Consider the following 15,009-nt stretch of genomic DNA (forward strand, 5'->3'; position numbering starts at 1 on the left):
TTGGATTTATATAGCATCTTGAATGAGGTAAAACACCTTAAGGCATTTCACAGGAGCGTTATCAGACAAAATCGGACACTGAGACATAAGAGAAGATATTAGGACTGATGACCAAAAGCTTGGTCACAGAGGTCAGTTTTAAGGAGCATTTTAAAAGAGAAAAGAGAGACAGAGGTTTTAGGGAGGGAATTCCAAAGCTCCGGACCCACCAGAGGTGAAGTGATTAAAAGTAGGGATGGTCAAGAGGCCAGAATTGACAACGCCATTATCTCAGAGGGTTATGGAGCTGGAAGAGGTTAAAGAGATAGGGAGGGATGATGCCATGGAGGAATTTGAAAACATCGCAGCCAAATCTGCAGTGACATCTGCTGTAAAATTCCCAGCACAAATTACTGGACAGCAGTTCTGTTTGTCAAGCTAGCTGACTTTACCACTCCCAGTTTAAGGAGCAAAGGTCCACAAACCTAGCACAGACCTGGAATTTTATGGTGAACTTTAAACCTGTACATCAGTCACAATTGCTTTGACAATGGAGGTTTGCGAAGGCTAGGAAGACAGGCAGTTAACAGCAGGTGTTTTGGTGTTAGCTCTAGAAGGACTTACAAGTGATTGAAGACTCCAAGAATGACTCCAAAAGTCATGTGAGTAATGCCAAGGATGACTGACATTTTCATTTTAAATGAATTCAGAAAACTGAGGCGATTATTTGCTAGATTCCAAATCTAAAACACAAAACACAAAAGTTATACAAATCCAGTTTTCAGTTTGCTACAAGTTATATACCAAGATATATCACCAGGGATAAAATACTTAAAGAAGCTGGGAATGTTTTTCCTCAGAGCAGAGAAGGTGATTAAGGAAGACTTGATAGAAGTCTTCATGCTCCGTTTTCACTCTCAGAAGGCTACTAACCAAACAACACAGATTTGAACTATTTGACAAAAGAACCAGAGGGCAGACAAGGAAAACATTTTTCCCCATTGAGTTAGCTGGTCTTGAATTCAGTGTCTCAAAGGACAGTGGAAGCTGGCAAGTCACATAACTAGGGTGGTAGGGAGGGCTTTAAACTAAATAGTGGGGACGAGAGATCAAGTTTGGGTAGGTGCGATAGATTAAACAGAGAAGACAAGGCAAGAGAGCAATTTAGGAATAAGTGAATTGATGATCACAGCATGATAGGAAGGGGCAGAGTGTACAAACCTAAGAGTGCACCAGCAGATAAAGCTAGAGGTTACAAAAATAGCAAAAAGACATAACTAAAGGCTCTGTATCTGAATGCACATACCATTCATAAAAAAACAGATGAACTGACAGCACAAATAGAAATAAATATGAATGATCTGATAGCCATTACAGAGACATGGCTGCAAGATGACAAAGACTGGGACCCGAACATTCAGTGTCATATACCCTTTGGGAAGGACAGGGAGCTAAGAAAAGATGGAGGGGTAGCGCTGTTAATTAAGGATAACATTGGTACAACAGAGAGAGAGAGAGAGATGGCCTTAGTTCTGGAGATCAAGATGTAGAATCAGTTTGGGTAGAGATGAGAAATATTAAAAGTAAGAAGTCACTTGTGGGAGTGGTATTTGGCCTCCTAAAATTAATAACAATATAGGATGAAGTAAACAGGGAGAAATAATGGGGGCTTGTGAGAAAGGTCCGGCAATAATCATGGGTGATTTTAATCTACATATAGATTGGGCAAATCAGATTGGCGAAGATAGCCTGGATGATGAACTTGAGTGTTTTTGGGGCAGTTTCTTGGAGCAACATGTTCTAGCACCAAGCAGACAGCAGGCTATACTAGATCTGGCAATGTGCAATTAGACAGGATTAATTAATGACCTCATAGTGAAGAGTCCCCTGGGTAGCAGTGATCATAATATGATTGAATTTCACATTCAGTTTGAGGAAGAGAGGAGTGGATCTAAGACTAGCATTTTAAACTTAAATAAGGGCAATTATGAGGGCATGAAGACAAAGCTGGCTAAAGCGAACTGGGAAATTAGGTTAAATGATAGGTCAGAAGAGATACTGTGGCAGACATTTAAGAAGATATTTCAGAATAATCAGAAAAATATATATTTCAAGGGAAGGTCACACCATTCATGACTAATTAAGGAAGTTAAAGTGGCACCAAATTGAAAGAAAAGTGCATAATTCTGCAAAGATGAGTGGCAGGTCAGACGATTGGACAGAATATAAAGAACAGCAAAGAATGACAAAAATAATAATGAGAGAGAAATTAGAGTACAAGAGAAAGCTAGCTAGAAATGTAAAAACAAGTAGCAAGAGTTCCTAAAGATATTTAAAAAGGGAAAAAAAAGCAAAGTGAGCGTCCGTCCTCTAGAGAGTGAGAATGGGGAATTAATAATGGGAAATAAGGAAATGTCAGTAGAGTTGAACAGATATTTTGCATCTGTTTTCATTGTAGAAGACACAAATAATATCTCAGAAATAATTGTGCATCAGGAGCTAAGAGAGGGAGAAACTTAAAACAATTACAATCACCAGGGAAAGGGTACTAAAAAAATTATTAGAATTAAAAGCTGGCAGGTCCCTAGATCCTGATGGTCTTCATCCTAGAGTCTTAAAAGAAGTAGCTGATGAGATAGTAGATGCATTGGTTTTAATTTTCCAAAATTTCCCAGATTCTGGAAAGATCCCATCAGATTGGCAAATAGTGAATGTGACTCCTCTGTTCGAGAAAGGAGGGAGACCCAAAGCAGGAAACTACAGGCTAGTTAGCTTAACATCTGTCAAAGGGAAATTGCTGGGATTAATTATTAAAAAAGATATAGCAGGGCACTTAGAAAATCTCAATGCAATCAGGCAGAGTCAACATGGTTTTGTGAAAGGGAAATCATGTTTGACTACTTTAGTGGAGCACTTTGAGGAAGTAACAAGCAAGGTGGATAAAGGGGAACCTGTGGATGTGCTGTACTTAGCTTTCCAGAAGGCATTTGACAAGGTCTAACATCAAATGTTTCTAGGCAAAATAAGAGCTTATCGTGTAGGGGATAACATATTCGAACATTTATATGAACATTTGAATTAGGAGCAGGAGTAGGCCACTCAGCCCCTTGAGCCTGCTCCGCTATTCAACAACATCATGGCTGATCTGAATGTAACCTCAACTCCTACCCCTGATAACCTTTCATTCCCTTGCTTATCAAGAATTTATTTACCTCTGCTTAAAAATATTCAATGACTCTGCTTCTACTGCCTTTGAGGGAGAGAGCTCTAAAGACTGACAAGCCTCTCAGAGAAAAAATTTCTCCTCATCTGTGTTAAATGGGTGACCCCTTATTTTTAAACAAAGACCTCTAGTTCTAGATTCTCCCCCAAGAGGAAACATCCTCTCCACATCCACCCTGTCAAGACTCCACAGGATCTTATATGTTTCAATCAAGTTGCCCCTTACTCTTCTAAACTCTAGTGGATACAAGCCTATCCTGTCCAACCTTTCCTCATAAGGCAACCTGCCCATTCCAGGTATTAGTCTAGTAAACCTTCTCTGATCTACTTCCAAAGTATTTACATCCATCTTTAAATAAGGAGACCAATATTGTAAACAGTACTCCAGATGTGGTCTCACCAATGTCCTGTATAATTGAAGCATAGCCTGCCTACTTTTATATTCAATTCCCTTCACAAGCTTGGTCTCCTTATTTAAGAACTGATATAAACGCATTAGAAGCAGTTGAGAGAAGGTTCACTTGGCTGATACCTGGGTTGGGGGTTTATTTTATGAGGAAAGGTTGGACAGGCTGTATCCATTGGAGTTTGGAAGAATGAGGTGATCTTATTGAAACATATAAGGTTCTGAGGGACATGACAGGGTGGATGCTGAAAGGATGTTTCCCCTTGTGGGAGAGGCTAGAATCAGGGAACACAGTTTAAAAATCAGGGGTCTCCCATTTCAGATGGAGTTGAAAATATATTTTTTTCTCAGAGGATCGTGAATCTGTAGAACTCTTTTCCCCAGACAGCAGTGGAGGCATGATGAAATAATATTTTTAAAGCATAGGTAGATAGATTCTTGGCTAACAAGGGAGTCAAAGGTTATTGGAGTTAGATGGAATATGGAGTTGAGGCCACAATAAGATCAATCATGACCTTACTGAATGGTGGAGCAGGCTTGAAGGGCTGGATGACCTACTCCTGCTCCTAATTAGTATATTTGTATGTTCATAATAACTTGAAAATTGAATAAATATTTGAAAAAGAAAAAAATTTCAGGGATGTGAGGAAAGAGCAGGGGAATGGAACAGATTAGACAGCTCTATCACAGAGCCAGTATAGCTGTGATGGGCTGAATGGTCTCTTTGTGTGCTGTTTCATTCTATGACAACACAATTTACAACATGAACACTCACCGGATCGATACCAAATGGATATGGCCCTCTGAAGACACCAGTTACGTTGGGATCCAGGGTTAGGTACTGATTATGTCTAACATCATTCAGCCTAAAGAAAAAAAAAACTCAGCAAATCTGGAACTCTGACAGAATTCTGATCCACTCTGAAGTTTAAACATCACCATTTACATTTTTACACAAGATTTTAATGAGGCAAATTAATTTCTAAAGCATGGCTAAACTGTACAGACTAAGAGAACCCATTTGACTGCTTGATATACAGATTATAATTTGATTGTTTTGCTATATAACTGCTCATACAAATCATTTGTTCACATACTGCCTAGTAACATCTCTGATTGTGTAAATACAGGTCTGTAACTTGTACAGAGGTGAGCGCAGGAAACAAAACACAATCTGCGCCTTGATAATAAGCCAAATATTGCACCAGTTGGTTTGCCCACTCCATGCACCCCTGGTCGCAGCCTGCACAGCTACCCCCTCCAGCGGTCCCAATTGGTTCACTAGAATGGTCCCTAAGTTGAGAAACCGAGTAAACTGAAATATTGTCTGGAGTTTTACATGAATAAGAAGTGATCTAACTGAAACATACAAGATTATGAAGGGGCTTCATAGGGTAGATATTGAGAGGTCATTTCCCCTGGCTGGGGAATCTAAAACAAGGGGGGGCATCATTTCAGGATAAGGGGATGATCATTTAGGACAGAGATCAGGAGAAATTTCTATATTCAAAGAGTTGTGAATCTTTGGAATTCTCTACCCCAGAGGATTGTGAATGCTCCATCGCTGAATATATTCAAGGCTGGAAATAGACAGAATTTTGTGGAGCCCATTGTCCAATGGTCATTCTACCCGACTGCCCTTAATACACGTTATTAGGAAGCATACTTACTAGCTTATAACTATAGAAGTTAGTGGACCCAGCTACTTACTTCCAACTGTGGCTGTCATACATACTTTTGACACTCCACCCAGACCCAAATATATTCAAGGACTTTGAAAAGCAGTCATTGTAGATAAGGCCAGTGTACAAGGAAAATATTCCCATCATCAGGATGATATAACGGCCATCAAAAAAGGTGTTCCAGATCTGTTAGCAATAGGAACAAGCAATTAGTGATCAGTCATGCTTAGTAACAAACTCACTTTAGTCTTTGTTTCTTGAGGAATTCTGTATCACAGTAACTATATCAAAAGTTGGGGATGAGATGGTGGGAGAGAAAGAGATATTCTACCAAGCAACGGATCAGCAAGATTCCCTCTGACACTATTCAGACAAGTCTTTAAACATCTGACATTGTTGGGGTTTTTTTGATCTAACTCAACCTTCAGCAACGTGTGCTTCATTAACCTGCAGCCCCCTCAGTCTCACCTCATTTCTTGTGCGCTTTAGTTTCGGGTTGTTTTCAGAAAGCACCATCCACAGTGCAAACAGAGACATGATCAAACCGTGTCCAAAGTCTCCAAACATCACAGCAAAGAGGAAAGGGAAGGTGACAATAGTGTAAGGGCCTATTGGAAAGCAAAGCAGAAAATATTGTTTCTGGACAAACCGTTTACAGTTACAGGATTCACCAGTCTAATCAAAAAAAAAAACAGGATGCAAAGATGAAGGTAAATTGCCCCACAGTTGGATATTCCCACACACCATTATATAGAATATAAAGCATTTCACAGCACAGAAATAGATCATTCAACCCAATAGGTCGATGCTGGTGTTAAGCTCCACAAGCCTCTTCTACATTTCAAAACGTTTGTTCATGGGATGTGGGCGTCGACAAACATTTATTGCTCATCCCTGAATGTCAACCACATTGCTGTGGGTCTGGAGTCACATGTAGGCCAGGTAAGGATGGTCTCATCAGTGAACCAGATGGGTGTTTACGACAATTGGCAATGGTTTTGTGGTCATCATCAGGCTTTTAGTTCCAGATTTTTGTTGGATTCAAATTTTACCATCTGCCATGGTGGGATTCGAACCCAGGTCCTCAGAGAATTACACCCTGGGTCTCTGGAATACTAGCCAAGTGATAATACCACTATGCCATCGCCTCCCCACATCTTACCCTATCAGCATATTACTGCTGAAAGTAAAAACTCATAGGGTAGGCGGCAACATATTGGTACAGATAGAAGATTGCCTAGCTAACAGGAAACAGAGAGTAGGCATAAATGGGTCATTTTCTGGTTGGTAAGATATAACGAGTGGATTAGTGCTGGGGCCTCTACTCTTTACAATTTATATAAATGATCAGATGAAGGGGCTGAAGGAATGGTTCTTAAATTTGCTGATGACACAAAGATAGTTTGGAAAGTAAGTTGTGAAGAGGACATAAGGAGGCCACAAAAGGATATAGAAATAAAGGATAAAGGATACAGATAGGTTAGGTGAGTGGGCAAAGATCTGGCAGATGGATTATAATGTGGGAAGGTGTGAAATTGTCCATCTTGGCAGAAAGAATAAAAAAGCATATTATCTAAATGATGAGAGATTGCAGAGCTCTGAGATGCAGAGAGATCTGGGTGTTTAGTGCATGAATCGCAAAAGGTTAGTATGCAGGTACAGCAGGTAAGTATGAAAGTTAATAGAATGTTATCCTTTACTGCAAGGGGAATTGAATATAAAAGTAGAGCGGTTATGCTTCAGTTACACAGAACATTGTTGAAACCACATCTGGAGTGGTGTACAGCATTGGTCTCCATATTTAAGGAAAGATGTAAATGTATTGGAAGCAGTTCAGAGAAAGTTCTAGACTAATACTTGAACTGGGCGGGTAGTCTTATGAGGAACGTCTGGGCAGCCTGGGCTTGCATCTGCTGGAGTTTAGAAGAGTAAGAGGCAACTTGACTGAAACATATAAGATCCTGAGGGACTTGACAGAAAGGATGTTTAGTCTTGTGGGAGAATCTAGAACTAGGGATCACTGATTAAAAATAAGGGGTCAGGGGTGAGGAGATTTTTTTTCTCGCAGAGTCACGAGTCTTTGGAACTCTCTTCCTCAAAAGACAGAGGAGGCAGAGTATTTGAATATTTTTAAGGCAGGGGTAGATAGATTCTTGACAAGCAAGGGAGTGAAATGTTATTGGGGGTAGACAGGAACATGGACTGGAGGTTACAATCAGGTGAGCCCTGATCTTATTGAATGACAGTGCAGGCTTGAAGGGCCTAGTGGCCTACTCCTGCTCCTAACTCATATGCTAAAAAGGAATTGCATATGTACATGGATGGTGGTGTGATCCTAGCTGAGGTTACTACTGGACCAGTCAGATCCCTGGGTGGATCTTGGCTTGATAGATTCTAACTTCTGTTTTTCGTTTAGAAACGTGGAGAGTGGTTACTGAACAGAGTCTGCTGATGTACTTTTAGCAAAGGAATAAAACACTGATTAAACAAGAAAAAGATGAACTATATTACACTTGCCCTTGACCCACAACTATGCCTTTACAGATATATACAGATTCTTAAAAATAACACAAGTTACAAAAAGCCTATCCTCTAATGTTCACAATATGTAAAACAATAGGCTGCCTGTGGTCAGACAGACACACACCAAGATCAAGATGCCACGCCAAACAGATGCTATGGATCTATCATCAACTCCCCTCAGACTCTTGTCACACTGTGAGCCAACCAGTCTCATAGAACTCCGTCTTTCTGCCAAAAGTTTCTAATCTCAACTCTTGAAGAACTCACTTTGAAATTTTCTCCCAAACAACGCTTTCACATGGTCATCGAGTGCAAGGATCCACCTCCAGGGTTTCAACCTCTACTCCTGATGTTCCTTTCCCCTGGATAGTCATGTACATTCAAGCTTTGTCTTCCACATACTCTCTCAGATAATCTGCCTTGCCAACAGAACATCACTGCTTCACAGGCCTGTAGTAAGGAGTCATCAAGTTTTGGCTGTCTCCTCGGATCTTTTGGCTGCTTGCAAGCCCAATTTGCCTTGATTTTGGCTCCCCACAGCTTTCCCTCTTTAATTTGGAGCCTTGTCCTCTGCTCCTTACTTTAACTTCACTGAACAGGGCCTTGCACAGATTTCTGTTCTTTGCCCTTGACTTCATGGTCTTCCTGAGACCTTCTGTCCCGCCCCCTGGTTTCTGGGACTTTTTTCTGTTCTTCTGGGAAATCTGCTCTCTGCAGTTCCCATCCTGTCTCTTTGGTGCCTCTCTGGAGAATGGCATTTCTCTCCTGGGTCACCCCATCCTCCTTATAACTCTCTTTCTTTCACTTTTGTTTCTCTGTGCAGGTGCAGGGTTCCTTTTAAATTAAAAAAACGGGAAAAGTGCCAACTGCACTTGTGCACAGGGCCGTTTACTGGCTTGAAGGCGTGAATCCTGATCGGCTGCTCGTGTGCAGCCATCCTCTGGCACAGGCTCAGAACCACTGAAGTTCGGAAAAAAGAACAATCTGCGCATGTGCAGCCATTCCAGGGCATCACAGAAACCACTGCGGCCTAATGGTTCTTGAAGTTCCCGGTCTCCAAGGGCCCTAACTTCGTTTTTTAAAAGGTAAGTTTTCTTTTATTCCTTTTCTCAGGCTTGCAGCAATGCGCCAGAGACAAAAGCATGATCCCAACTCAACATACCTGGGAGTGACTCTAGATAGGACTCTGTCCTTCTGGGAGCATCTGGAGAAAACAGCAGCAAAGGTCAAAACCAGGAGCAACCTACTAACCAAACTTGCTGGATTTACATGGGGTGCTGCTGCCCCAACTATCCGACAACCCTATCATACTTTGCAGCAGAGTACTGTGCACCTGTCTGTCAAAGGTCATCACAAACACATCCTGCAGGATGCTCAGTTAAATGCAATAAAAGCACATCATAACTGGAACTCTCTGCTCAACATCCCTGTCCTGGCTTCCTGTCCTTGCAAACATCACTCTGCCACACATCATCAACTGATGAAGACCCACAGTCTGGTTAAACCGTCCATGCTGCATCTCACTTACCACTCCACAATAGCCTGCTCAACCCTCCTACTGCCCACCTTCCATCTCAGCGCCCCATATGCACCCTTCTTGAGCAAGATCTATCAGCAGACATCCTCTGGATCAAAGAATGGGAAACACAGGAAATCACTAACAAGTTCCTTGTGACAAGCCCCATCTGTTGAAAGACAGTCTTTGCTAAATAGGTTGAGGACAGAACAGTGCTCTGTGCAGCCAACCTCCACCGCTGGGGCCTCAGTACAAACCCCTTACACACTTGTGGAGAGACACAAATAATGCTGCATATTACTAAGGAATGCCCTCTCTCCAGACTATGTGGCAAACTGATCACCTTAAGCTCAGCAGATGAGGCAGCTATCACCTGCCTTTGGGGATTTGCATTCATTAAATAAATAAATAACGGTATACTATTCTATTCCTTTCTCCATCATGTCATTTGATCATTGTCATCTTCCCCTGAAATATATCTGTGCTGTTTGCCTCAATTCCTCCGGCGCAGTGGAGTTCCCCACTCTCTGCATAAAGAAGTTTTTCCTGAACTCCCGATTGGATTTGTTGTTGATTATCTTATATAGATGGCCCCTAGATCTGGACTCCGACTTCTCTACATCTACCCTATCAAACTCTTTCATAATCGTAGTACCCCCTCAACCTTCTCTTTTTTAGAGAAAGGAGCCCCCAAGCATGTTCAATCTCTCCTGATGGCTGTGACCTCTCAGTGCTGGTATCATTCTTGTAAATATTTTTTGAGATTTCCGCATTGTAATATAAAGACAGGAACCGTGTATGATACTCAAAGCTTCGTGTACCTGGATTAACCTCCCGATAGTTTCCAACTCCATAAGCATCCACAATATTTTGAAATCCAGAGGTGAATTTGTTTGTTCGGAGAAGTGTTGGGGGAGTGTCTGTTGTTGGTATTCGGTTCACAAACGAGGGAACTGTGGCACTGCTCTTCCTCTGAAAGAAAGTCAAAAAATATCTCCTTTCACCACCACAATTATCTAAAATATAGAGCGGTACACAACAACACAACCCTTAAACAAAAAGTAAAATAAATATGGGTGCTGGAGACAATTTGGGGGCTGGGATCGAGGGGGCAGCAAGGGAGGTGGGTGGTGGTGCGGGGGAGGTGGGGGCGAGGAGCGAGGGGTTGGGAGAGAATGGGAACGGGTAATTGGGGGTTGGAAGAGAACAGGTGCGGGGGCTGGGGGAAAACAGGAGCAGTGGGTGGGTGGGTGGGGGAATGAGGGAGGGCTGACCAGGAGCAAGAAGGGTGGGGGTGCCTGGACCAAGAAAGACCACACTCAAGACTGCACAGGGAGGAAAAAAGGAAGTGGAAGGACAACAATGACAGCAAGAATGACTCCCCATGTTTGGATAATCTGTCTCCCCTCAGTGTCCAGACTCAAGTACAACAATTGCCACTTGGTTCATACAACTGAAGGTACAATCTCTGGAATTGTGCTCCACCTGGAAAGCAGCTTCAGGAGAGGCAAGATAAAGAAGAGGCGAGGGAAGCTGTCTGTGCTCTCTCCCTGTGAACATTCACACTGGCGATGAACCGCATCATCCAACAGGACTAGCACACGGTAGAAATTTCAGCATACGTGGGCAATTTTCTGGTTTCTGACTAAAAATTCATATAACTGGAAAACCGTGTGCCAAGTGCAACCATGTTCCAATATTCATTGCCAGCTTCCTACTGATAAAGGAAAGGATCCTTCCTAAGAATTGTTAAGGTGCTGTCCGCTTATATATCAACACACTAGAACACAAGAAATAGAAGCAGACCATTCAGCCCATCAAGCCTGCTCCACCATTGAACACGATCATGGCTTTCATCCCCAATTCCTGCCTGCTCCCTCATCTCTCGATTCCCTGACATCTGTCTACCCCAGCCTTAAATATATTCAACGATGGAGAATCCACAACCCTCTGGGGTTGAGAGCTCCAAGGTTAAAAAGTTAATCTTAACATAAGAACATAAGAAATAGGAGCAGGAGTAGGCCATTCAGCCCTTCGAACCTGCTCTGCCATTCAATGAGATCATAGCTGATCATCTACTTCAACACCATTATCCTGCCTATCACTGTATCCTTTGACATTTTTAATATTCCGAAATCTATCGATCTCTGTCTTGAACGTACTCAACAACTACCCTTCCACAGTCCTCTGGGGCAGAGAATTCCAAAGATTCACTACCCTCTGAGTAAAGAAATTTCTCCTCATCTCAGTTCTAAATGGCCTACCCCTTATTCTAAGACGGTGTCCCCTGGTTCTAGACTCCCAGCCAGGGGAAACATCCTTCCTGCATCTACCCTCTCGAGCCGTGTCAGAATTCTGTATGTCTGAATGAGATCAACTCTCGTTCTTCTAAACTCCAGAGAATAAAGGCCCAGTTTATTTAATCTTTCCTCATAGGACAATCCCTCCATCCCAGGAATTAATTTAACCTTTGTTGTGCGATTATGGCAATTATATCTTTCCTTAGGTGGGAAACCAAAACTGTACACAACACTTCAGGTGTGGGCTCACCAAGGCTCTATATAATTGCAATGAGACATCTTTACTTCTATACTCAAATCCTCTTGTAATAAAGGTCAATATACCATTTACCTTCTTAATTGCTTGCTGTATCTGCATGTTAACTTTCAGTGACTCATGAACAAGGACACCCAAGTCCCTCTGAAGTTCAACGCTTCCCAGCCTCTCACCATTTAAGAAAAACTCTGTATTTCTGTTTTTCCTACCAAAGTAGATAATCTTACATTGCTCCACATTGTATTCCATCCGCCAAATTTTTGCCCATTTGTTCAGCCTCTCCAAAGCCCCTTGAAGCATCTATGCATCCTCCTCACAACTCACACTTCCACCTAGTTTTGTGTCATCTGCAAATCTGGAAATATTACATTTAATCTCCAAATCCAAATCTTTGATATAGCTTGTGAATAACTGGGGCACAAGTACTGATTCCTTGCGGTACCGCACTAGTCACAGCCTGCCAACCTGAAAATGATCCATTTATTCCTACTGTTTTCTGGTCCATTAACCAGTTCTCAATCCATAACAGTATATTCCCTGCAATAACATGTGCTCTAATTTTGTTAACTAACCTCCTGTGTGGGACCTTATCAAAAGCCTCCTGAAAATCTAAATATACCACATTCACCGGTTCCCCCTTAGCTATCCTACTAATTACATTCTCTAGAAGCTCCAACAGGTTTGGCAAACATGACTTCTCCTTCATAAATTCATGTTGATTCTGCCCAATCATATCATTATTTTCTAAGTGTCCATTTATCACATCCTTTATAATGGATTCTAGCATTTTTCCTACTACTGAAGTAAGGCTGACAGGTCTGCAATTCCCTGTTTTCTCTCTCTGTCCCTTCTTAAATAATAAATATTTGCTACCTTCAAATCTGCCGGAGCCAGTCCAGAATCTATAGAATTTTGAAAGATGATCACCAATGCATCTACTATCTCTACAGCCACCTCTTTCAACACTTTGGGATGTAGATCATCAGGTCCAAGGTCATCATTAAGGCTGACTGATAGAACACCAGTATAGTGATAATAAACCAAAATATCTATGAAAATCATTCACTATTATTAATAAGGGAAATTGGACTAGCATTTTTATGTCAGTGCCCACCATTATTCCCACATGTAATAAATTCATTCTTTCCCTGCCTGGTAATTTCCTGCCCAGTCACATATGAAATTCATATTGAACAATCTGCCATTGTCTGCAATCTGCATTTAAACATTTAAGCAGAACAGATTGCTAGTTAGCTTCAGGACAAGGAGCAGAGAGTGGGAACAAACTAAACTCTCCAAAACCTGCCACCAAATTAACATTGATACAAAGATAGATGGTGCGGCAATTGCAAAAATTCAGACCAGTTTAACAGGAAGGTCTATTGCCACTTCTGATCTTAGGGCATGTTGGAGGGGTATGGAAGAGGGATGAGGAAACACAGACTGTGCTAGCAAATACTTGATAATTGATACCTAAGTTGGAAAAATTGAAAGCAAACACACTTCATTTATATCAGAGACATGCCTCGGGCAAATGTGACCCTCTGCAGCCAATGTGGAACAATTTAACAAAATATTAAGCAGCACTCACAGATCCTTCTTCCAATGCTTGCCGGACTTTAGACAAATCAGCCACTGGACACCAGACTTCAGCAATCAGACACTTGTTAGTGACATCAAAACTGCAGAGGTTCAGGATATGGTAAATGGCCTTCATTTTCTTCACTTGAATTAGCCATGTGTGGATGGATTCTGATGCCTTGGACAGAACTTGCTGTAGGTATTCCTCAGTTCTATACAATACCTGAGGAAACAAGTAAAATGGGTAAAAAAAAAAACTAAAACAGTGCTTCTGAATTTCACCCCCCCCCCTACCCCGCCATGTAAATAATGCACAACAAAATCAGATAATTAATTTTGACTGTTTATATATAATGAACTGGAGGATCGCAGTGCGCACCACTTTCATCTCTCGGTCAGAAGAACATAAGAAAGTGGAGCAGGAGAGAATTCAAAAGGTTCAGAGCCCTCCAGGTAAATACATTTCTCTTCAGCTCAGTCTTAAATGGCAACCCCTCATTCTGAGACTGTGACCCAGTGTTCTAGACCCTCCAGCCAGGGAAACATTTTCTCAGCATCTACCTGTCAAGCACCTTAAGAATTTAATATGTTTCAATGATTTCACCTCTTATTCTTCAAAACTCCAAGAAGTATAGGTCCAGTCTACTCAATCTTTCCTAAGACAATACCCTCAATCCAGGAGCCAATCTAGTGAACCTCTATTGCACTTCCTCCAAGACAAGCATATTCTTCCTTAGATAAGGATAACAAAACTGCGCATAGTCATAGGTTTAATCCCAACTACAGACTCAAACACATAGTCCAGGCTGACATCCCCAGGGCAACACAGAGACAATGCTGCATTGTTGGAGGGTCAGTGCTGGAGAATGTTGTAATGTTGGAGATTTAAACTGAGGCCTCTCTGCCAGAGGATATAAAAAATCCCATCACACTATTTGAAGTAGAGAAGTCTCCCAGTCTTGGAGAATATCTCTTTCAACTACCACTTCCAAAACAAGGACATCACATCATTCATTCATTCCCTCTTTGTGGGTTTTGTTAATGTGCAAACTGACCATCACAATTCCTTTTAAACTCTGTCTGCTTCCATTATACAGGAAACTACAGTTGGATTTTGTCACGTTTGTAACAACAAAGAATACAAACTGAAATTCCAGCCCTATCCTGGGTGAAAATGTGGAGCAACTTACTGTTTGGAGATCTTGGATTCGAGTGTTGAGTCCTGCCACAATGTCCTTTCGCTCCTGCTGTGTATTTGGGTAAGGGTAGACATGGCAGTGATAACTGCAAAAAATGGGTTTCAAACAAAATCGTTTAAGTGCTAATGTTTACGTGTATAGTTTTCATATAACCATTATATAATTAGCTGGAAACTCAATTCTTTCGGTTCCAACCTACACCACACCACACTCTACATATCCTCAATTGTGAGCAGTGAAATAGCTCATAGCCCAGTTTTTCCCGATGCTGCTTTATAATTGGCCACAAGAGGGTGGCCTGCCCAGGATAACACGATCTTACGTCGTGTTTATGTCGCAGTGATG

General features: G+C 41.6%; 1 protein-coding gene across 2 annotated transcripts in view; it reads right to left on the reverse strand.

Annotated features, from left to right (window-relative positions):
* The window catches only part of LOC121286181 (V-type proton ATPase 116 kDa subunit a2-like), a 56,941-nt gene that overhangs the window by 11,411 nt on the left and 30,521 nt on the right, over positions 1-15,009 (reverse strand). For both annotated transcript variants that reach the window (XM_041203166.1, XM_041203165.1), the window contains exons 8-14: positions 14,656-14,749; positions 13,476-13,688; positions 10,150-10,300; positions 5,758-5,897; positions 5,318-5,475; positions 4,383-4,473; positions 604-722 (exon numbers count right to left, since the gene is read on the reverse strand). In XM_041203166.1, coding sequence (XP_041059100.1) covers positions 604-722; positions 4,383-4,473; positions 5,318-5,475; positions 5,758-5,897; positions 10,150-10,300; positions 13,476-13,688; positions 14,656-14,749 — 966 coding nt within the window. The remainder of the gene's footprint in view (positions 1-603; positions 723-4,382; positions 4,474-5,317; positions 5,476-5,757; positions 5,898-10,149; positions 10,301-13,475; positions 13,689-14,655; positions 14,750-15,009) is intronic.

The sequence above is a fragment of the Carcharodon carcharias genome, chromosome 13, assembly GCF_017639515.1.
Source record: "Carcharodon carcharias isolate sCarCar2 chromosome 13, sCarCar2.pri, whole genome shotgun sequence".
Taxonomy (NCBI): Eukaryota; Metazoa; Chordata; class Chondrichthyes; order Lamniformes; family Lamnidae; genus Carcharodon; species Carcharodon carcharias.